Source organism: Acinonyx jubatus, chromosome A2 (assembly GCF_027475565.1).
Source record: "Acinonyx jubatus isolate Ajub_Pintada_27869175 chromosome A2, VMU_Ajub_asm_v1.0, whole genome shotgun sequence".
NCBI classification, from domain to species: domain Eukaryota; kingdom Metazoa; phylum Chordata; class Mammalia; order Carnivora; family Felidae; genus Acinonyx; species Acinonyx jubatus.
Genome location: NC_069383.1, coordinates 110,013,194 through 110,037,491, shown reverse-complemented (window position 1 = coordinate 110,037,491; position 24,298 = coordinate 110,013,194). Strand labels below are relative to the sequence as shown.

Genomic DNA, 24,298 nt, shown 5'->3' with positions numbered 1-24,298 from the left:
ACAATAAGACATATATTTCTATGGTAATTAAAACCATGAGCTATTTGTTCTGTGATATAACAACCAAGGGAACAGAACTTAGAAAGCCCAGAAATACATCTGCTAGCATAGAGGGACTTAATAGATGCCAGAGGTGGCATTTCAGATCGCAGGAAAGGATGGATCGGTCGGTTAATTATATTGACTATCCATTCGGAGGCAGATGAAATTATCAGGCATCTCATGCCATATGCAAAATGAATTGCAGACTAATGATAGAAAACAAAAACTTCAAACTCATTTGGAGAATACAGAGAAGACTCTATTGACATCTGGATGAGAAATGATTTTATTTTATTTTCCAATGTTTATTCATTTTTGAAAGAGAGAGACAGAGTAGAGTGTGAGCAGTGGAGGGGCAGAGAGAGAGGGAGACCCAGAATCCGAAGCAGGCTCCAGGGTCTGAGCCGTCAGCACAGAGCCCGACACAGGGCTCGAACTCACAGACCGTGAGATAGTGACCTGAGCTGAAGTTGGCCACTTAACCAATTGAACCACCCAGGCACCCCAAGGAAGGATTTCTTAAACATTACCAAAAGTACAAACTAGAAAGGAATAGTCAAATAAAGGGTGTGCAAAACAAAACAGCACACATAAAGTAACAGGGTAAATTGCAGACTGCGGGCTGTGATGTTTATAGTGCATGTAACTGACAATGCATAATTATCCAGAAGATGTCAGAAATAAAGCTTACCCATCGCTAGGAAAAAAATATAAAACCCAACAGAAAAATAAGCAAAGAAATCGCAATAGCCAAATCACATAAGACGGTGACCAAATAGGCACATGAGATGTTCTCAACCCCACTGGGAATCAGGAAATAAGGCCCTGAGTACACCAAGCACGGCTGATGACATGGAAAAACTGGAATTCTCAGGACTTCTGTCCAGAGAGCAAACTGGTACCACCCAGAGAGTAATAAACCTGAATACCTCCTGAGGAGGTCAACGTGCATTTCCCATGCCCTGTGATCCCTCTGGGCAAATGCCCTAGACTCTCTGGCACGGGCACATGGAGACCTACCCAAGAGTGCTCGCTGTCACAGCACTGGTGACAGCAGGAAACTGGAGACAACTCAAATGTCCCTCAGTAGGGACTACATGGGTGAAGGATGGCACGTCCATCTAACGGGGTATTCTACAGAAGTTCCAAGGAAGGAGCTGGACTTAGGTATATGGACACGAATATCTCAAAAATCAAGCTGAATGCAAACAGCAAGGTGCAGGAAGATATGTACAGTATGAAATCATTTCTGTGACTCACAAAAATAAAAATCAATTACAATGCTGTATGAATGTGTCAGAAAGAAAGGGGTGGCAGGGAAGGGTCACACCAATTTATCTGCAGGACAGGGAATGCTTCTTAAAAGCACAGGGTGTAAAGGAGACAAACTCTATCTGTAAACTTTTCTTTCTCAAGAAAGCTGTGGTTGTATTTTACTGTGTACTTTTACAAAGTAAAAAGGAGGGTGTGAAAAGCTCATTAAAATGCTTAAAGAATATTTTTCAAAAGCAAGGCTGTTTAGGGGCACCTGGGTGGCTCAGTAGATTAAGTGGCCAACCCGTGATTTTGGCTCAGGTCATGATCTCATGGTTCATGGGATCAAGCCCCATATCAGGTTCTGCATTAACAACATGGAGCCTGCTTGTGATTCTCTCTCCCCCTCTCTCTCTGCCCCTCCCCTGCCCATAGGAGGGCTCTCTCACACTCTCTCAAAATAAATAAATAAATAAATATATTTTCTTAAAAAGCAAGTCTCTTTAGGGGCGCCTGGGTGGCTCAGCTGGTTAGGCATCCGACTTCAGCTCAAGTCATGATCTCACGGCTCGTGAGTTCAAGCCCTGCATCGGGCTCAGAGCCTGGAGCCTGCTTTGGATTCTGTTTCTCCCTCTCCCTCTGCCCCTCCCTGCTCTGTCTCTCAAAAATGAATAAACGTTAAAAAAAAATTTTTTTTTGAGCAAGCCTCTTTAATCTGAAAAAGAGAAAACTCAGAGTTGAAGGTGTTCCGATGTGAAAGTGTTGACTAGACTTTTAGGGCCTTAAAAATAGGAACATGAACAACTGTGTTTCTGACGCCTGGCAGAGAGCCGACTCAAGCAGCCACTTCTTCCCCCAGCTTCAGAGTGTTGAATGCAAACCAGGAAAAGCAGATTAATTGATAGAGAGTTAAGGAAATGATCTGTAGCAGTTACAGCTGAACAAACAGGAAGTAGGCCATCCCAGAAGTAGCAAGTGCATCAGCTCTAGAATATTCCACCTCATACTGGAAACCCAACTGCTTACTGAAAAACTGGTGAGGAGAACAAGGTCAAGAATGAACAGGTCCACTTAGTGGCTTCTAACAACACTTTGCCTCTTGTCTGTCACTAAGATTACAAGCAGCTGCATGAGCAGTTCCTGTAACCTAGAATGCTATTTCCCTTATTCCACCATAAGAAGCAAATAACTTATCTTCCAAGATTATTTCCATAACCCCAACTCTTTTGTGCTTCCCCAACATGCCTACCTACCCTACCACAGCATCTATCACATAGGACTATCATTATTTATTAGAAAGTCTCCATCAACATTAGAGATTTTCATGCTTCCTATGTTCATGACACCATGAGTCAGGAGCACAGAAACATTGGTGGAGTGGAAGGGGGATGCAGTGTGGATGGGTGGGATCACGCAGGTAACTGAATGGGATGAGGTCGGTTGGAATGGATGGATGGGGTGGTAGGGATGGCTGGTTGAGGTGAGATAGGATGGGGTAAGTTGAATGTGTATGTAGTATTCTTTTACTTTTGAGTAACATTTGGTCAGATTTCAAAGAATCTTTCTGAAGTATTCTGAATTTAAAATATTTCATAATCCCGGGTGCCTGGTTGGCTCAGTCAGTTGAGCATCCGACTCTTGATTTTGGCTCAGGTCATGATCCCAGGGTCGTGGGATCGAGCCCCATGTTGGACTCCATACTGGGCATGAAGCCTGCTTAAGATTTTCTCTCTCTGCCTCTCCTTCTGCCCCTCCCCCCACTCATGTGCACTCACTCTCTAAAATATATAAAAAAAAGAAATATTTCATAATTCTTCCAAGTCTAGTTACGTTATAAAATTCCAAAATCCCATCTTAACTTACTTTGAAATTTTTGCTTTTCTACTATCTTTGTTAAACTGCTAAATGATCTCTCCATTAATTCCTTCATCTCCATCCCAGGTGCTGTCTCCAAATAAAGAGTTGATTCTCTTGAAGTACTCCATCTAGAAAATTCACAAAGAGAAAAATAAATGAAGGTGAAAAAAATCAGGGACCAGACCTAAGAATCTATTTACTGGACCAAATGTGAGCAGATTTTTTTAAATGACACTGTATTTCTCTAACCAATGCTTCATAAATTTCATTGTGCATATGAATCACCTGAAAATGCTGTTAAATAAAAGTCAGGTTAGGGTTCAGTAAGCCTGGAGTGGACCTGACATTCTACATTTTTAACAGGTTCCCGGGAATGCTGATGCTGTTGCTCTGCAGACCACACTTGTACTATCAATTTCTAACCAACCAGAGACATTAAGGAAAATATTATATTTTTTATAAAAGCACCCAAACTCTAAAAACATCCAGGAACTCGCTTACAGGAATTATCCAACATCTATAGGAAGAAAAATTTTTTAACTCTATTAAAAATCATAAAGAAGGAACTGAATTGGGTGAAAAGGTATACCATGATCATGGACAGGAGAACTTCTCAATGTAAAAATGTCAATTCTTCCCAAATTAACGCATAAATTCAATGCAAAAAAACAATTTTTTAAAAATCAAGATTTTGTAAAAATTTTTTTAAATGTTTTTATTTACTTTTGAGAGACAGAACGAATGGGAAAAGGGCAGAGAGAGAGGGAGACACAGAATCTGAAGCGGGCTCGAGGCTCTGAGCTGTCAGCACAGAGCCCGCCCGATGCAGGGCTCGAACTCACGAGCTGTGATACCATGACCTGAGCCAAAGTCGGATGCTCAACCAACTGAGCCACAGAAGCGCCCCTAAAAATTGAGATTTTTTAATGACATGGTCTCTTGGGTTCTCCCCATCCTATTCTCTCAAGCCACCAGCTGGGCCTCCACCCTGGTCCCCACAGCATCCAAGGAATCTCCTTCTCCATATCCTTCTTAGGCTCCAAGAGCAACTGCACTCAGCAGGAAAGGCTGTGGACTTGGTGATCCAAAGGTATGGGATGGGGTCCTGGCTTTACCAACACTCCCAAGATTCCAAAGAATTCCAATTTTAAAGCTTTGTGCAAACTGCTTTACCACCACTCTGTTAGCTTGTGAAGACAATGGAGATAGTAATACCACCTCACAGAGTGACCATGATGAGGATTAAGTGAGATAAACTACACATGCAAAAGTACAGTACATGTTTACACTCATAAACACAACCATTCCTTTCTCTATTCCTTTAATTTCACCTGGATTGTATGAGTTCCGACTTAACTGAAGTTACTAAAACCCACATAACTCTTGGCGAGAGTTTATAGGGCCAGTACAAGGGGGGGTTCCACTCCCACTCCCCAAAATAACATGGGTCCATCCTTACCTAACTGTGCCAAGATCATCCATTCGGAGTGCCTTTTCATATTCCTCGGAGCTCTTGGAAAAAGTTTCAGGCTCTGCTGAGTGAGAATCGGATAATATTTATTAGTAAATGGACTTCTTGTCCCATTCTAGTTCATTAAGAAATGAGGGCCCTTGAGCCATTTTGCAATGCCAGTCACCAGATAGAGGGCTTGGTGTGTGGTGAGCATTCCATAAAAAGATTAGTTAATAATGAATGAGTAAATGAGTGAATGTAATTGTAAATAATTACAGTTATTTGGACAAATGGAGGCAAGACAAGGCCTCCGATTTCTTATATAACATGCCATGGAAGGGGGGAGAAAGAAAGTCTATTCAGTTGTCTGCTTCAGCACCATTTACATCAGAGAATACTGAAAACACTTCCAAGACCCCCAAGTTTCCACCTACAGGGAACGATTAAGAAACGTATAGTGCTACCAGCAGCTGATATATTATGTAGTCACCACAAATGGAGTTTATGCAAAGTTCTTAAGTAAACAGGAAAGTGCATGTGGTGACAGGTTAATCTCAGAATACAAAATTTGGAATCCGGGACAACCTCATCTAGGCAAAAGAAAAAAAAAAAACAACTTACAACAAAGGTATTTGCCATAATATAATAACCAAAATATCACACTGCTTGTTCCTGGTGATGGAATTATAGACTGTTTTCCCTGCTTGTTTTGTACTTTTCTATATTCACTGAATTTTCTTTAAAAAAAAAAAAACCTACAAGTGTAACTCCTACAGTTAGAAAAATTGTATAAGTCACAAAATAAACAAAAATAAAACAAAGAAAGGATCAACAACAGAAAGTGACTCCTGCCCTGAGAGCATTGTTTGCTTCAAGGGCGAAGCAGCACCAGCAGGAGTTGCTGATACACGTGAAGGGTACCAGTGCACGTGCACAATACCAGCAACACCCATCCACCTCGTTCTCTGCCATCGCCCTACACTCAGTTTGTCCACGGAGGTCATCTCCACTCACCATGTGAAGGCTTTATGTGTTTTCCTGCCTTTTCTGCTTTTTCTGGTGCATGCTCCTGGTTCCACTCCTTTCTGATGTGTGTGCCCTCTTCACACAATCTTCTCTGACTTAAAACCAAATTTTTCACTTCCTCTAGAATGCAGGAGGAGTCAATCAGAAATACTTACTGAACACCTTCTGTGCATACGGCACTCTCCAGTGCTGCAGATGGGGCAGTGGACAAGACAGGCAGGACCCCTGTCTTCCAGCAGCAGTTGCCTAGGGGGCTCCTTCAAAATACCAGGTAATTCAAACTTCAACTGGCAATGACTTCTTCCAAATAAGACCATTAAGGATTTGACTTGTGTTGGTCCATTTAATCATCACATTTCACTTGAAGGCACTTCCACTTGCTCTACTTTACAGATGGGGAATATGACACTTAATGGTAACTTTCCTGTGATCACAGAGCTGGCACTTATTAAGCCAGAGCTACCCTCAGGGCTCAGGGCATCGAGCTAAGGAGATGGGTCTTCTGTTTTTCACTTCTATCAATACAGGACTCTGCAGGAACGTAGCAGTAACCAACACGTATGGAATAATGAATGAGCAGAGGGAGCGAATGAATGAATGGAGATAATGGAAGCTACGAGAAAGAGGTGAAATGGGGTGCCTGGGTGGCTCAGTTGGTTAAGCATCCGACTTCGGCTCAGGCCATGATCCCACCATGGTTGGTGGGTTGGAGTCCCGCATTGGCTCCAGCTCAGAGCCTGGGGCCTGCTTCGGATTCTGTGTCTCCCTCTCTCTCTGCCCCTTCCCCCACTCATGCTCTGTCTCTCTCTCTCTCTCTCTCTCTCTCTCTCTCTCTCAGAAATAAATATACATTAAATTTTTTTTTTGGTTTTCACAACAGGGAGACTATTGGCATCTATCAGGTCAAGGTCCCAGGACAGTCCCCACAGAATGATCCGGGCCAAAATGCCAACAGCACCGAGGGCAAGAAACCCCAGATAAAAGTGAAAGATGAACAGTCGGAAATGCCCCTCCCCCCCACCCCATGTCAGACCGGCTCCTCAAGAAAGCAGGCTGGAAACCCAGAGAAAGGAGAGGCTTTCCAGTCACAAGCAGAATGGGTTCTGATTGCAGCACTGCCTTGCCCTTCAAGCAGGTGTGGGTCTCCTTTGCTCCCTGTAAAATGGGGACAACTGTATTTGTCTGCAGCCACCACCAACAGTGCTCTCGACGGTACTCCGACCAATCTCAGACGCACACTGCCGCGACGTTTCAAGGTCTCTAAAAACTGGATGCATCTTATGATTACCGCCACAGAGTTTAACTGGTAGCATTTTAGGATGCTAAATGCTTATTTATTTATTTTGATAGAGAGAGGGAGCACAAGCGGGGGAGGAGCAGAGAGGGGGGAGAGAGAAAATCCCAGGTTCTGTGCTGCCAGAGCGCAGAGCCCGTTCACAGGGCTCGATCCCACCAACTGTGAGATCACGACCTGAGCCGAAATCAAGAATCAAACGCTTAACCGACTGAGCCACTCAGGCGCCCTAGTTTTTAAATTCTTTATAGACAACACACACCCTCTTTATTGCGGGGTGGGGGGCACTCCCATCATCCTGCCTCAGGGGCATATAACCACCGGAAGTAGTAGGCTGCCCAAGGTCAACATGGAGACGGGTTGAAGTCAGCTATCTGACTTCAAAGCCTGGATCTTTCCACTCTCCTGGCTCTCTCCTTGGAGGTGAGCTCAAAAGGACACTTTCTGGTCCTTGAGAGAATATTCACCCAAGTAAGAATCTAGAAGGTCTATACGAAAATGTTAACATGGTTGTCTCAGGGGTGTGGGACTTTTAGGTTTTCTCTTTTGTTTCTTGGTGTCGTGTGTGTGTGTGTGTGTGTGTGTGTGTGTGTGTGTGTGTGTGTGTGGTCAGGGAACACCCATTACTTGGCCAGAAGACAGACCAGTGGGGACTGCACAGGTCACGCTGCCTGGGGACAGGAAGTCCAGAAATGCGGCAGAGGTGGAGGTGGGGACCGTGTACATGCAAAACAGATGCTGTCCACCCTCCGACACAGCTCCGCCGGGCAGTACTCCCAAGCTTGTCCACAAAGTAACATGTTCCCCGAAGTAAATGATGGAACACTGGCTTTTATCCTGTAAACACTGAGAAGCCACATGCCTGTAGAAACGTTTCAAATAAAACACAAACACCCGACTTACCAAAAGATCCTGCGTCTTCTGAATATGCAGGAGTCTTTAACCGATAATACCTGACTTTTCTTGAAACCTTGTCCTTGGTGTCCCAGACCTTCAAGGTGATTTTGTGAACATTTATTTTCTTTAGTAATTCCTTTGTCATGTTGATGTTGAAAGTCTGGGTCCATGACACCCAGATTTTGTCCCCTTCCTGCCACGGCCTCACCGTCTGTGTAAAAGAACACCAAGGGGTTTGAAGCGTGCAAGGCTGGGAGGCTTAGAGCCCACGACTACCCATCCCTGCCAGCCTCGCCCTTCCGGGGACCAGAGCCGGGTGCTGCTCTCCACCTGTCTGCCTTCTGGGCCCGGCCCTCCCTCAGCTCCCACCCCACATCAGGAAATGGGTGTCCCAGCCTGGGCCCTGTCACACCTCTGGGTTCCTCGGGAACCCAGAATCAAAGCACTTACCTGCAAATAGCACTCTTTCCAGTGACTTCGAAGCACTGACCCACAGCCAGGCCTCGGGCAGGAGGGCAGGTGTGTGCGCAGGCAAGCAGGTGTGCACACACATGGGTACCCAAAAAAGAAATCGTAAGAGGGGCAAAAACTTCTAAAACACCAAAGAAGCTACCTGACAAAGAAAGTCAGGTAACTCGTATTATTAGGTCAGTGAGGATTCTCATTCAGTAGGGCTGGGGTGGGAACTTAATATCCTGCATTTCTAGCAAGCTCCAGGGAAGCAAGCACCCTTGGTACAGTATTAGAGTATATGTGAGGTACACACGCATACACACACACACCTTTACTCCTGAATCCAGGAACAATTTGGCCACCGTTGGAAACACCACCATGTCAATCTTTTTAGGCTCTCCATCATCTGGCAGAAGGAAATACTCCATGTGGTAGTAACAGCGAGCCTTGGAAGCATGCTTGTCCATTCGAGAGTGTTTCTTATGTTTTTCAATAAAACATGTATGTTTTCCTCTATGACCTAGGAGACACGATTTCAGGAGTCTTGGTTGAACCTCACACGAGAAAGCAGACCCCACCCCGCAGTGCCCTGGCCCGAGGCTGTGGAAGGCTGCCCCCGCCCCCACCCCCGGGCTGCTCGCCCAGCTTGGAGGCTGAGATGCAGATCCCCCTGGCTGGTAGAGGAACAGGCTGTGCACCAGTCAGCAGGGTGCAAAAATGCAGCATGCAACTCTGAAAGGGAGTGTCTCCTTAAATGTTTCACCTGCCTGCTTTGCCTGCCTCACGGTGGTCTTGGCAGTAAAAAAGTTCGAGTCACCAAGACCATAGGTCAATTCTAAACATGGTATATACATCTAACCAAATAGCATCCAAAGTATCTGAGGCAACAATGGATAGAACTACAAAGGAGAAGCTGAAATTAATCTTCTACCCGGGGCGGGGCGGGGGGGAGACCAAGTAGGAAAAAAAAAAAAAAAAAAAAAAAAAATATATATATATATATATATATATATATAATCTCAAAACATGGAGTTCTTTTCTCTGCCCCTAATCTTGGGGTTCAACCATGTGACTGGCTTTGGCCAAGAAAATGCTAGCAGGTGGGAGGTGCTCAAAGACTTGAAGAGTTCTTGGATGTCTGGGCTTGCCCCCTTGGTGTGCCTGTGCCTTCCCATAATGAGAATGTGTCTGACTAGCCCCCATGTCCCGGAGGAGGGTGAGAGGGGCATGAAGGGGTGAGAGGGGCACGAAGCAGAGCAGAGCCACTACAGGGAGACCCGCCTGGACCCGCCCACCTGCTCATCCAGAACGAGGGATTCCTGTTCAAAGCCCCCGACTTGTGGAGTTGTTTGGGTTTGTGACACCGCATTTGTCCGGCAAAAACCAACTGATGCACCTATACACCCAGAGAGCTGGATCCCATGCATCTGAGAATCTGTATTTTCAACAAGGAATTAGGTGATACACAACCAGTTGAGGGGAACCAATGCCTTCACCTCTTCCCCATGTACTCATCTGCAAAAAGTAGAAATAATACCACCTACCTCTTAGGGTTATTGAGAAGATTAAGCACGTGAAGCCCATGTAACCGCTTACTTGCTGGCCCACTGTGGGCCCCTGAAATTGCAGCTGCTTTTCTGATCCCTGCTGCTGGCATTGGCCACATCACTTGGGGAAGCCAACAGAGGGAGCTCAGGGGCCCCAAACTTCTGGGGACAGGCCATTGGCGCACCCCTTTCTGCAGAGGGTGTTGGGACTCTGCCCTAGCACTTACCAGCAGTCACCGGGAAGGCCAGTGAGATGACGAACTTGCAGGGGACAGCCTGGGGCACATCAGACTGGAAGCTGTCGGCAGGCCCATGTGAGGACTTGCTACACGGGTGGTCGGAATCCGACTCCGGGGCTTGTGTTCTGACCTTCAGGTACTCCTCCGTGTCCCACTCACTGCCAGACTGGTAAAAGCTGCCCATGGAGGACATGGGCCCCATGCTGGCCCTGTCCTCATCTTCCCACTCCCAGGCGTGCAGGGACATTCCACAGAGCACCCACAGGCCTGGCACTCCTGGCTGGAAGATGATGAAGGCACTGCTGTCACCACCCTCTGTTCCCCAGAGGCAAGCCCTGCCTCTTTCAGGATTACCCACCCTTCCTCTCCTTCCCTTCCTTTCCCTTGTCCTGTCTGGGGTGAAGGGCCAAGGCCTGGAACACCGCCTGGCACACAGTAGGCGTGCAACAGTGAGTCACAGAGAATGACGGCTTGCAGGACTCACGATAAGCAACACCGACTCCAGCTTGAGTCTCCCTCCTCCCCCAGCCCCAGCTCCTCCCCCTTTCGCCAAGTCAATCATTGGCACTTCTGGAGAGCCAGCCCCAGGTGAGTGCAATTCCCTAAGAACCGAGAAGCTGGGAGAGAACCGGGTGTTTCCACTCCGTGGGGCCGCGGGTGAGCAATGTCAAAGCACAGTATGCGTTTGCCACGTAGGGACAGGCGAACCGGGCCAGGGGACAGCAGTGCAAGGGCCTGGTGAGGTCAAAGAGGGCGGGAACCCCCCGCCCCCGGGGGCAAGACACGAATGGGCACTGAGTGCTGGGCTCAGGGCACAAACTCTGGGTCCATGGAGGAGGAACTCGGGCAAATGCTCAGAAAGGGGTGCCCAGCAGGACGGGCAGGTGGCAGGGGACCTTTGGTAGCTGCAACGCGATGCGCTGGGCAGCACCCTGGGCTCAGACCCTGGCGTCAGCCAGCTCGTACACCCGCTGCACAGCCGCCAGGCGAGAAGGTTCGGAGGGTGCAAGTCGATCCACCCAGGCTGGGAAGCCCGGGGGTCGAAGCTGCGCACTTGTTTACAGTTGCTAGGAGACAGGCGTGGCTACGGCTCTGGAGGCGGGGCTCCTGGAGGTGGGACTTCCGTCCTCAGCCCCTGGTCCCTGACCAGGTGCAGCCAAGGTGTGGCAAAAAGGTGTATCCAAATCCGGAAACTAGTTGGAGCCCTTGCATGCACGCATTCATCCATTCATCCATCCATCCACTCATTCATTCAATCTTTAAAGAATTCCAGATCTGAACGTGAGCGCCTATTACACACCTCGCTCTTACCTGCAGTACAGGGGGCAAGGATTGTGGCCCCGCCTGTACTGCCATCAGCCCCCACCTTCCATTCTTTGATAAGGGCGAGGGAAGCAATGGACTCTGAAAACTCTGATATCTCTAACCCTACCCCAAACCTCTTTCACATAGACTCTGCTTCTGTCGCTGATGTCCTTAAAATATCATGAGAATTCTGTTTCGTGATCAGGAGCCCCAACTCAGAGATGAGAAAACTGAGGCTTCGACTGGTGCCACGACTTGCCGGAGGTCACACAAGCGAGTGTGTCGCAGCACTGGGTGGAAATCCAGACTATCTGACGCTAAAGCCTGGGCTCGTCTGCAAACACCACCGCCACCCCCAAGCTCCCCAGCTGAGAGAACACTGGCGGCTGCTCCCTACGTAGATCACAGAACATCCAAGGGGCTAGGGCGGTGGGACATACCGCAGAGGTAGCTGGCCGGGGGGGCCAGGGGCAGGCTTCATGGAAGAGGTGACAAAAGCCAAACTTCGGGGCTTGCCAGGAAATGAATGCAAGAGAAAGTATTCCAGGCAGCAGGAAGAGCCTATGCAAAAGCCCAGAGGGGGTGAAGGTGCCCGCAAGTTCTGGGAAGGGATGATGAGGCCGGAGTGGTGAGCGGAGGGCCCCTGAGACCCACCCAGGTGTGAAGGGCAGGCAGGGCTCAAAGACTAGGGTCAATGAGGAGCCACCTCGGGTTTTCTGTTAAGGGAGAGTAGCTCCACTCAAGAGAATGGGAGCTGAGACTCCACACGTGTACCTGTTGGGGAAACTGAGGCTCTGAGCTATGACCTACCCATGGTTAAAGAAGCAAAACTGTGGCCCAGCTGGAGCTGGAACCCAGGTCCCCTGCCTCCCACTTCCTGCCTCCCTAGACCACCCCCTTCTAGAATCCTGCCCACTGACTGGGGCCCTCCAATAGTCCTCAGGTTGAATCAATCTAAAAAAACCTGAGGCTCAAGAACAGCTATGAGGGGAAGGCCCCAGATGGCAGCGAGCACCCTGGAGAGGAGAACTCAAACTCTCCCCACTAAATGCCATACCGCCCGCTCATACTGTACCGCCAGCAGCCTGGACATCACCGTCTACAAACCAGGAAGTGCTAAAGAGACACACACAGGGTTGGAAGAAAAGAAGGCTGCTAGGATGCACCAGCTCCCAAAAGGCCCCATTAATAAGGGCAGGTCGAGGCACCCGGGTGGCTCAGGTCATGATCTCACAGTTTGTGAGTTCGATCCCCACACTGGGGCTCTGTGCTGACGACTCAGAGCCTGGAGCCTGCTTCAGATTCTGCATCTCCCTCTGTCTGTGTCCCTCCCCTGCTCACTCACTCTCTCTCAAAAATAAATAAACATCAAAAAAAATGTTTTAATAAAAAAGAAAGGCAGATCAGTGACACCACCCTTCCCTGCACAGACAGCAGGCCTCCTGTTCCTCAGGTCCCCCTGCTGACCCGAGGCTGGTTTCTCTCCAAAGTCCATCTCCCCAGCATCTCCTGTGGTGTGGACAGCTCTGAGCTCAGAATTGAGAGGCCACAGGCCTGAGACAAAGGGTCACTTCCTGGTCCTGGTTATGCACCAGAATCACCCAGGAACATGTCAAAACTTCAATCCTGAGGCTTCACTCCAGACTTTCAGGATTGATTCTCCAGGGGTGGGGCTTAGGAACCAGTCACTGTGTTCTCCAAAGACAGCCACCTCAATAGATCTCCCACACACTCCCCTTACAGAATGATGTCGGACTCCTCCCATCCAGTGGTAGGTCTAGTCCCTTCGCCCTTGGATCCAGGTAAGACTTTCTGCGACCACCTCAGCCCACAGAGTGACTCTGTAACTTCTGAGGCCAGGTCACACAAACCCCATGTGCTTCTGCCTTGTTCTTCTGGGGAGCTCACTCTGAGAATTCAGCCAGGATGTTGGGGGGCAGCCCAAGCAGCCACATGGAAGGTCCACGTGTGGATGTTCTGGCCAACAGCACCAGCTGAGTTCCCATCTGCCTCCCAGCCTCAACCACCAGACGTGCAAGAGTGCCAGACTTCAGATGATTCCAGCTCCCAGCCTTTGAGTCACCCCAACGGACACCGTATGTAACAGAAACCGGCTGCTATCACCAAACCCTCCCCAAATTGAGCTTTATGACCGAAGCAAATTATTGTTGTCTTAAGCCACTAAGGTTTAGGACGATCTGTTGCACAATAACAAATAACTGGGCGGCGCCTGGGTGGCTCAGTCGGTTGAGTGTCCGGCTTTGGCTTAGGTTATGATCTCTGGCGGTTCGTGAGTTCAAGCCCGGCCTAGGGCTCTGTGCTGGCAGCTTGGAGCCTACTTTGGATTCTGTGTCTTCCTCGCGCTCTCTCTCTCTCAAAAATAAACATTTAAAAAAATTTGGGGGGCACCTGGGTGGCTCAATTGGTTGAACGTCTGACTTCAGCTCACGTCATGATCTCACAGTCCATGAGTTCAAGCCCCGCGTCAGGCTCTATGCTGACAGCTCAGGGCCTGGAGCCTGCTTTGGAGTCTGCATCTCCCCCTCTCTCTGCCCCTTCCTTGCTCATGCTCTGTCTCTCTGTCTCTCAAAAATGAATAAAGTTAAAAAAAATTTTAATTTTTAATAAAAAATTACTGGAACCGACCCCATATTTTTTAAAGTTGCCTCCACCAAGATTCTATCGCACAGCCAAGGTTTAGAACCACTGCTTTGAGAGAAATGGTGTCTAGGTCAAGACCCAGAGCATCATGGGAGGGAGTGAAGGCACACGTGTGCTTGCTGGTACTTGGGTGCGGGAGGTGGGTCCACAACCTCACCTCAACAAAGGTGCCTTCAGGACAGGCAAAGTCAAAGGAAAGCAAAGCAAAGAGGGTATATGTTCACAGTTCCATAGACCAGCGACTCTCCGATGGTGTGGCCTGGGCTCACTCACTGAGCTGGATCATCTGTATCCACAGGGCTGGGAGGTCCAAGATGGCCTCACATGTCTGGCCGTTGGTGCCCTTGCCTGGGGTCCCTCAATCTCCCCCTCCCCATCCATTTGCCCCTCCCCCCCCATGCTCCACCAGGCTGGACTGGCTTCCTCAGATGGCATTCTCAGGGCAGGGTTCCAAGAAAGCAAAGGTGCAAGGTCTAGGGCCTCTTGAGACCAAGGCTTGGGAAATGGCACAGGGTCACTTCTGCCATATCCATTGACCAGAGCCAGTCACAAGGGCCAGACAAGATTCAAGGGGATGAAGAACAGACTCCACCTCTGGATAGGAGGAAGGGCGAAGCCACATTGCAGACAGATGTCCCATGGGTGGGAACAATCTGAAGGCATTCTATCACTTCCTTCTTCCTCCCAGAGTAGGGGAGCCCCAAAGTTTCCATGGGCATCCAGAAGAGCCTTTCTGAAGTTCTCCTAAGCCTCTGGCAGAGGATGCATCTTTGGGGAAAAGCTACACCCACCTTCTTCTTGGCATCTCCAACCCCCCTTTTTAACAGCTGTAATGAGGTATATTCTATATCATAAAATGCACCCATTTCGAGTGTAGAGTCCAATGGTTTTTGGTAACTTTACCAAGTGATGAAACCATCCATCTCCCTAATAAGAGCCTTCGTGCACATTTACAATGAATCTCTGTTCCCAGCCCCAAGCCCAGGCAACCAGTAATCTACCTCTGCCTCTAAAAATTTGCCTTTTCTGGATATTTCGTATAATTGGAGTCATATGTTACATGGTTTGGCTTTGTGACTGGCCTCTGTCACTTAGCATGTTTTTGAGGCTCATTCATGCTGTAGCATGCATCAATACTTCATTCCTTTTTGTGTCTAAATATGTTCCATTGTGTGATAGACCACATGTTGTCTATCCGTTCATCTGTTCATGGAAATTCAGGCCGAACACTTAGACATTTATGAAAAATGCTGCCATGAACATTCCCCTAAAAATCTCTGCGTCATCAGATACGTTCATTTCTCTTGGGTAGACACTTGGAGTAAAATAGCTGGGTCGTGTGGTAGTGGTGTGGGGAGCAAAAGCAAAAGAAAAAATAAATTTCCTTACAACTTACAGCCCGTTGGCAAGTCCTTGAGACAGGCAGGGTGACCTTCCTCTAGAAGATCAGATGCTTCGACGTTAATATTTTGCTAAGAACAAAAGGCAATCTTTGCTCAACATTATCTCGCCCCTCCAAGATCCTGTGAGTCTCCTTTAACATATAGAAATTCCTTTGGAAACTTCCTTTATCTCTACCCCTCCCAGATATATGTTAGCAATCATCCTCCAAGCATATGGCCCACTGATACACATCCGAAGGGTCTCATGACCGAGGTTTTACTAGACAGTAGCAAATGACTTTTTCCTAACAACAGTTAGTCCTTCAAGATCCTGGAAACCTTGCTTCCAAGTTCCTTAGAGTCTTATGCTATCCCTAACCCCCTCCCAACTTGAATATGTATAATCAGTCACTCCTCACAACCCCAGTGCAGCTCTTTCTGCCCTCAGGTCCTGTCCCCGAGCTTTAACAAGACCGCCTTTTACACCGAAGATGTCTCAAGAATTCTTTCTTGACTGCCTGCTCCAAACCCCAACATCTCCACGTCAGTAGTTTCATGTTTCTCTCTTTGAGAAATTGCCAAACTGTTTTCCAAAGTGGCTGTGCCATTTCACATTCCCGCCATCATAGGAGGAGGGTTCCTGTTCCCCCCCATCTTCCAGAAACCATTTATTGTCTAACTTACTACAGCCATTCTCATGAGTATGGAGTAGTATCTCGTGGTGGTTTTATTTTGTATTTCACCAATGACTAATGATATTGGGATCTTTTCATGGACTTATTGGTCATCCATAATCCTCTTTGGTAAAATGTCTGTTCCTGTCTTTCGCCCACTTTTTGATTGGATTGTCTTACTGAGTTGTAGGAGTTCTCCGTAAAGTCAGAATACAAGTCCTTTAATTGCAGGGCCTATGTTCTGCAAATACTTCCTCCTGGTCTCCTGCTGGTCCTTCTATTTTCTTAACGGTGTCTTTACCATTGCAGTTTGAAGTGCAAAAGTTTTGTATTTTGATTAGGTCCAATTTACCAATTTTTGTTTTGTTTTGTTTTTGGATCATGCATTTGTTGTGTCTAAGAAAACTTGCCTAGCTCAGTCCGATTTTTAATAGAGAGAAGAGTAAAACTTGGAGTCTGAACGCTAAGCAAATCCACTGACCAAGACTCCCGAAAATATAAAAGCTTTGTCATGGAAAATGATGGCTCCCAGACATTCCCAGACACGCCAGGGGCCTGTACAGAATGACAAAACGTTTCTGAAAAACAGTTCGACAAAATCAGGAGCTTATAAAATGTCCAAACTCCTTGGCACAGTAGTAAATCACTCAGGATGGAGAGTCAACAGTTTACGGTGTTGTTTTGATGGAGAAAAACCACAAACCACCTTGATGTGCATCGGTGGGGGATGAGGAAACACCTCGCAGCTCCCAAGAGGCAACATGAAGCCGTCTCAAGAACATTTGCAAAGGAATATTAATGACAGCAAAGCTGTTGAGGAAGTATGGCTGATGTGCAAGGAAAGATCCCAGCAAGAGCATTTCAACAGTGTTTCTCTAGGTTGAGTTTAATGAGGTACAATTCACATCCTGTAAAACTCGTCCTTTTAAGTGCTTTGACAGATGTACACAGTCCCATAACAACCACCCCAGTGGAGTTCTTTCAATGCATGGAAAACGCCTGGAAATAAATACATCAGAAGTGTCTATGGTCCCCGCTTACGGGGGTGACTTTTGCTGTTTAGCATTTTTCGGGGCTGTTGAAAGGCACTTTAAACAATATACTGTTTGAAATGGCTCAAACAACAGTGAACCGACTTCAGAAAATCATCTCTTTGCGGGGGCCTCGGCTCTCCCCCACGCAGACACACACCCATCCCCCAGCTCAGACAAAAGAGCACAGGAGACCTTTGAGTTTGCTCACTCCGAACCTTAAACAAAAACCTTGTGGGTCCAACCGGAATGATTTCAGAGGCGCCTGGTAACCCTGCCCCACAGACAGACAGGCCTGACAGCGCACCATTATAAACCCCGACTTCCCTGGCCCCTGCTGAGCGGCGGGGGGCAGAGGCCCAGGCAACGCTCCATGGCAAGATATTTAAAGGCTTTCTTTTCAGCGTTGACCGGCCCGGGGAACGTTACTGTTCAAAGGATTCCCTCACCAAGAGCAGTCCCCAGCTGCAGGGACAGGGGGTAGGGGTGGGCGCTGTGGTCTGGCTGGGCGTGCCAGCTCTCAGCACCCCCATGAAATCAAATCCCATTCGACTGCAGAAGTGCGACCCGGAAGTCCAGAGCCAAGATCCAGAGTCCTGTCCTACACAGCAAACCTGCAGACCAGGGGGCTCCGGGCCCAGAAGCTTCTGCGGCCCAGCTGATCCAGTCAACTACCAACATTTGGAGTCTCACGGACTCCAACACCAGTGCATCAAATGACACCGAATCCCCCCCCCCCACACCCCCACCCCCGTGCCAGCTAGAGGCACTCTTCCCATTCGATGCAGTGACTTCACATGTTCGGTCAAAGCAGCGTTATTAGTCCCTACTCTATGCCAGGCCCCTGCTGGGACTGCAGGGCACCAGGTTCTCAGACCTCCTGCGAGGCCCACAAATAAATAACAATGTGGTGTAATAACTGCCTTTAAAAACATTACACATTGTAGGCAAAGAAACTATGTGGCAGGTAACACACGACGCCATACCCAGGGTGGGGACCAGGGAGGAAGCCGGGATGGAAGCTGGAGACCCTCTCTCCTTTCGGCGTGCCTGACACCGTTGCAGGGCAACAGACAAGTGCTGCTACCCTCATGGCTGACGGACAGTTTCGGACAGGGAGACAGACACCACACACAGGCAAGACAGCCTGTCAGAGGTGCAGGGTGCATTCGATGTCACCAGAGTCCTCCCCGAAGCCGTGATGTTGGAGCAAAGGCCTTGGAGGTGAGGGGGCTGTAAACAGCTGGTGGAAGCAGATGCAAATACCCTGAGGTCAGAAGAACTGAGAGGAGGTCGGGGAGCAAGTCCGTAGTAATGGCTGAGGAATGTGACTCTAGGGATCCGGGGAGGACTTAGCCTCTAGTCCCTGTGAGAGGGAAAGAATTAGGGGGTCGTGAGCAGAGGAGGGGTCCTCTGGCTATGGAACAGACTGTAGGAGTCCAAGGGCAGTTCTTGGGGGAGTCTGTTGCAATAATACAGGTCGGAGACCCTGGGGGTTTGGCCCAGGGTGGTACCAGTGAAGGGGGCTGAGGGAGTCGGATTCGGGATGTCTTCTGAGGGTACAGCACTGGACGGCCCGACGGTCTAGAGAGGCTGGGCGTGAGCACAGAGAAGAACAGAAGATGGCAGGGACTTGCTGAGGAAGGCTGGGGGCCCCGCGAACTGACATGGAAGCTGCAGGAGGCCGGGATTGAGACAGGTCGTATCACTTAACCCATCAAGAAACAGGAAAACACTGCGGGTAGGAAGGTAAATGGTGCAGCCATTTTGAAAACCAGTTGGGCAATTCCTCAAAAATCGAACATAAAACTACCATCCAGTGGGGCGCCTGGGTGGCTCTGTCGGTTAAAGCAGCCAACTCTTGATTTCAGCTCCGGTCATGATCTCATGGTTGGGAGATGGAGCCCCACGTTGGGTTCTGTGCTGACAGCATGAAGCCTGCTTGGGATTCTCTCTCTCTCTCTCTCTCTCTCTCTCTCTCTCTCACTCGCTCGCTCTCTCTCTGCTCCTCCCCTGCTGGTGCTCTCTCTCTCTCTCAAAAATAAATAAAATGAACATTAAAAAAAAAAAAGCCATCTAAGCAGCCTTCCCACCCCGGGTCTACACAACAAGAAGAATGAAAACATGCCACGTGAATGTTCACAGCAGCACTATTTGGAATAGACAAAAGGTGGGGACAACCCAAATGTCCATCGACTGATGAGCGGATAAGGAAAAACGTGATCTACCCACACAATGGGATATCACTCATCCGTAGAAAGGAAGAAAGTACCGATACATGCTACAATGTGGGTGAACCTGGAAAACATTATTGTTAATGTTTTCAAAAAGGAGCCTGTCACACACTGTATGATTCCTTTTACATGCAATATCCAGAAGAGACAAATCTATAGACACAGAAAGTGGTGGCTGCTCAGCACTGGAGGTTGGGGGTGGAAGGCGGAGACGTACTGAATGAGTTAAGTAGTACAAAGGTTTTTGGGAAACGGGGGATGAAAACGTTCTGAAGTTAGACTGTGATGGTTATACACTCTACAAATGCACTAAAAGCATTTACTTATACCATTAAGTGGGTGAATTTTATGGCATGTAAATGGTAAATAAGGTATGTCCTCCCTGGAAGGAAGGAAGGAAGGAAGGAAGGAAGGAAGGAAGGAAGGAAGGAAGGAAAGAAAGAAAGAAAGAAAGAAAGAAAGAAAGAAAGAAAGAAAGAAAGAGGAAAGCAGGAAGGAGGAAGGAAGCAAAGAAAGAAGGAAGGAAGGAGGGAAGGAAGGAAGGAAGAAAAAAGAAAAAAAGGAAGGGAGGGAGGGAGAAGTCATCTTGTCAAAAAGAGAAATGCTATAGCAAAGGCTAAATATCTTTGATCCTCAGAAATAACCACTAAATCACTTTTGAATCCTCCCATCTCTCTCTATGCATATATACACGTCTTTACGGAAAATATTTACCACCGTGCTGTGTGGTTCTGTTGTTATTGTACATGTAAGTCTTAACATTGTACATAACAGGTTTCAACTTGCCTTGCTCACTCCTTTTTTGGTGATTCATTGAGGCTGATGGGTACTAGGTTGTCTCTAGTTTCTCAATATTATAAACAATGATGCAGTGAACATCCTGTGCACATGTATTTTTCTAAGGTAGGAGCCAAGAAGTGGAACTGATGTAACACTTTTTGTCAAAATGTTATTACTTTTATAGTTTAAAAAAATATGTCCAAAATGGTTGGGGAGAAGTATCTAGGTCCTTCCTTTGGGCAAAATCTTCAAGAATGGGTAGGAGTTTACCAAATAAACTGCTGACTCTGGGATACTGCCGAAGAGGAGACAGAATTTTAGCGCTTTTTCAAATTCCAGGATTTAGCATTTAAATTCCTAGAGTTATACACAAGCCCACATTCTGCCCACCTTAAAGCCAGGGACAGTTGAATAAAGTCTGCTCCAACATGGCTGGACAACCAGGCCCAGTGCCGGTAACAGGTGCATGACATCTCTCTGGTGAAAAAGAAAGGAAAAGCAACCTAGGTCTCCCCGAGAGGGTGGTTTTCCTTTCACCTGCCAAAAACGTGTTGTAAGGCACCGGAGAAAGTGTTGGCCAAACAACCTACCAGCATAACCCCAGCTCAGAGGTGGAACTCAGGTCGCTCCGCCAACTCACTACCCACAGGCACACAGGTGAGGGCCGGGAAAATACCTTGCTTTCCCCGCCTCCCCACCCCCCTCCACCCCACCCCTCACCAAACACACCCGCAGCTTAGAGAGCGAAGGTCTGTCCATCTCAGATCGACTTCTTACCGGCGCGATGCCGCTAAAGCGGCTCATTCACTCCTCCAACCTGCCTCTCCTCGGCTCTAATTACACGTGAGGCTCCCCGCACCGCCTGCCGTGGAGCGACGTGTGAGTTTAAGACCCCAGAATCTGAACAGACGGGGAGAGGGGCTTCTCTGCACCGGCGCGGGGAGAGGACGGTTGGAGCCAGCTCGTGGGGCTATCCTCGGAAGACTTTCCTTTCGGAGGAGAAGGGGTGGAGTGACACGTGGGCTTGGGGGGCTCGCCCCCAGCCACAGGACCTGGCTGCCACCGTCCCGTCCCGCTCCGGCTTCCTATCCTGCGCCCACGCCTCGCGCCTGTCCCCGGGCAAACTCTGAGCCCAGGGCGGGTGGGGCCGAGGGTGAGGGAGTCGAAAGCCGACAGAGCCAGGAGTGGGAGGGGAAGACGAGACGCCAGGAACGCCCCCGGAGTGATGAGGGGAGGAGAGCGCGGGGGCCACCCGGAGAAGCGAGAAAGAGAGAGGGACTCGGCCCTCTACCCCAGTCCCCTCCAAGCCAACCGGGGAAAAACGGACGACCCGCCAAGCCGGCGCAGCTGCGGGACACGGCCCCCCGCGCCGCTCCAACCAGACCGCGACCGCTAAGCCTAAGCCCCTCCTTCCGAGGAACTCCGGAGCCGCCCCTGGAAGTGGCGGGGCGGAGGCACCCGAGAAGCGACGCTCGGCGGCGAAGGAGCCGAACGGCGCGGGCCGGGAGGCCGGCATGGAAGGCGCGGCGGGTGACCCGTACCGGCGACCCGCGCGGCGCACCCAGTGGCTGTTGAGCGCCCTGGCGCACCACTACGGGCTGGACCGCGGCGTGGAGAACGAGATCGTGGTGCTGGCCACCGGCCTGGACCAGTACCTGCAGGAGGTCTTCCACCACCTGGACTGCCGCGGCGCCGGCCGCCTGCCCCGCGCCGACTTCCGCGCGCTCTGCGCCGTGCTGGGGCTGCGCGCCGAGGGGGCCGCCGCCGGGGAGGCCGCCGCCGGGGAGGCCTCCGGGGATGCGGCCGCCCGAGACGCGAACCCGGGGGATGCGGCCGCCGGGGACGCGGCCGCCGGGGTGGCCACCGACGGGGACGCAGATGCCGAAGAGGAGGCGCGCCTGGCGCTGCGCGCGGAGCCGCCCGAGCTCACCTTCCGCCAGTTCCACGCGCGCCTCTGCGGCTACTTCGGCACGCGCGCGGGGCCCCGGCTGCCCCGCGGCGCTCTCAGCGAGCACATCGAGACGCAGATCCGCCTGCGCCGCCCGCGCCGCCGCCGCCGCCGCACCCCCCACACGCCGGGCCCGGACGGCGGCCGGGACGGCGAGCGCCTGGCGCGGTTGGAGGAGGAGAACGGCAGCCTGCGCGAGTTGGTGGAGGACCTGCGGGCCGCGCTGCAGAGCAGCGACGCGCGCTGCCTCGCGCTGCAGGTGCGCGCCGGCGCGGAGGGAGGGGGGCGGCAACGACTGGATGGGGGCGGGGGTCGTTCGAACAGCCGGGACCGGGCACAGGAAGTGGAACGCGGGAGAGGGGGCAGCCCCACCCCACTCCAGGTCGCTGGCGTCCTGCCCTCTCCCGCCCCACTCCAGCCCTCCCCTTCTCCTCCCCCGTGCCACCTCCAGAACCGCCGCCACACCCGGATCACCAGCCCACCCCGTCTCCCCAGCCTCCCTGTCCCTTCTTGCCTCTTCTAACCCAGTAGTTGCATTCGCCCCGGAAACCTGGGCCGGTTCACACATTCAGTCATTAAACAGGCATCCTGAGCTCTCCGTGGTGGCAGGCTATGGGGGTGCGGGGAGAGGTTAGGAGCTAAGGGGTGAAAGAGGCCCTGTCCCCACCCCCCCTTAAGCAGCCCGTTGGATCATTCAGCAAATAGTGATGGGCCTCCCTCGGGGCCAGGGCCTGGTGTTCCTCGGGTAGTCACTGGCCACCAAACACCTGTGGGGGTCAGGCCTTCTCTGGGATATTGAGAAGGGAGCAGTGAGCGAGATAGGGACCCAGCCCAAGCATCTGGGATTCAGTCAACAAACACTTCTGCACTGTGCCCAGCCCTGTGCCAAGGGTGACAGGGGTGGGAGGAGGAAAAGAGCAGCCCCAAGGAAGCCTAGGGCAGGAGGGAACTGACCCGTATTGGCCCTGCTCTGCACTCTGCCCAGACACCAGCCCTGAGTGGCAGAGGGGTGGCAGGGCGCTGCTTTGAGTGGCCGCACCTATGGACCAGGCAAGGGCTGGCAGCCAGGGAGCACAGAGAAGCGCAAGGTGGGAGTGCAGGGTAAGAGGGTCCAGGATCATTCACTCCAGGTATTTATTGAGCACCTACTGTGTGCCAGGCCTGGTTTAGGCGTCGGGGACACCGCAGTAAACGAGACAGACAAAACCCCATCCTCAAGAACAGCCTATTGACCAGACCTTGGGCAAGTCCGGAAACGCCTTTTTGTTCCTCGAGCCTAGGGATCGGAGGCGCCACGGAAGGTCGAGTGCCACCAATGCAGGCAATCGGCAGGGAAGAGTCGTAAAGTTTGGGATTTAATCGATACCGCGCCAAGATGAGAACATGGGTGTTGTGGCTCAGTTTCCATCACCCAGGAAAAGGGGGGCTGATCAGAGCTCCTGTCTCATTAGGTTTCTTGCGAGGAATGAACCGAGTTCAGAGCAGCCCGGGAGCGGGAGGCAGCGCGCGCAACAAACGTGCACGGTCGGTGCTCCTGGGGGCGCGGGAATGGTGAGCGCACCGAGGCGCTCACGGCTGTCCCCGCGGCCCTGTCCCCCGCAGGTCGGCCTCTGGAAGAGCCAGGCGGGCGCGCAGGAGGCGGGGCGCGTTGGGCCCGAGGTGGCGGCGCGGGAGCTGCGGCAGGCGCGGGGCGCCCTGGCGGTGGCCGAGGCCCGCGCGGGGCGCCTGCGCCAGGGCCAGGTCGAGGTTCGGCGACGCGCCGAGGAGGCCCGGGAGGCGGTGCTGCGCAGCCTGGGCCGCGTGCGCGAGCTCGAAGCGCTGGCGAGACAGGTGCCCGGCCTGCAGCGCTGGGTGCGGCGGCTGGAGGGCGAGCTGCGGCGCTACAGGTGAGCGGGGGGTGCGGCCCCGGTGCCCCAGACCACGGGCGTGTATCCTCCCCGCACGCACGCTGGTGCTCGCGTTCCCGTTTGTTCGTTTCGTGTATCCCTCCGCTCGCTCGGCCGTTCCTCCCTTTCCTCCGACGTTCATCCACTCCATCGCTTGCCCCCCACCCGACCACTCCTGTGCGTGTTCACCCACAAAGGCCTTCCATTTGCCCATGCGTGGATCGCAACAGGATAGAGTTATTCGTATCCGTTCTTTAATCAACCCAGTGATGATGATGATGGTGGTGGTGGTGGTGGTGATAGCTGACAGTTGCTGAGTCCTTAACGTGCACCGG

General features: G+C 50.8%; 2 protein-coding genes across 11 annotated transcripts in view; one reads left to right on the top strand and one right to left on the bottom strand.

Moving 5' to 3' along the window:
* Positions 1–11,163, bottom strand: part of CFAP92 (cilia and flagella associated protein 92 (putative)) — a 70,723-nt gene extending 59,560 nt beyond the window's left edge. For 9 of the 10 annotated variants that reach the window (XR_008296983.1, XR_008296984.1, XM_053218862.1 and 6 more), the window contains exons 1-6: positions 10,051–11,163; positions 8,606–8,796; positions 7,830–8,034; positions 5,621–5,752; positions 4,613–4,688; positions 3,160–3,281 (exon numbers count right to left, since the gene is read on the bottom strand). Coding sequence is in view for 8 of the 10 variants with exons in the window: in XM_053218862.1 (XP_053074837.1) it covers positions 3,160–3,281; positions 4,613–4,688; positions 5,621–5,752; positions 7,830–8,034; positions 8,606–8,796; positions 10,051–10,309 (985 nt within the window). In the remaining 2 variants the exon portion in view is untranslated. The remainder of the gene's footprint in view (positions 1–3,159; positions 3,282–4,612; positions 4,689–5,620; positions 5,753–7,829; positions 8,035–8,605; positions 8,797–10,050) is intronic. The other variant, XM_053218861.1, reaches the window with a different exon arrangement.
* Positions 11,164–21,358: 10,195 nt separating this feature from the next.
* EFCC1 (EF-hand and coiled-coil domain containing 1) overlaps positions 21,359–24,298 on the top strand; it is a gene marked incomplete at its 5' end in the record, with an annotated part of 43,461 nt that continues 40,521 nt past the window's right edge. Inside the window, 2 exons of the mRNA XM_053220293.1 lie at positions 21,359–22,336; positions 23,680–23,963. Of these exons, the coding sequence (XP_053076268.1) occupies positions 21,359–22,336; positions 23,680–23,963 (1,262 nt within the window). The remainder of the gene's footprint in view (positions 22,337–23,679; positions 23,964–24,298) is intronic.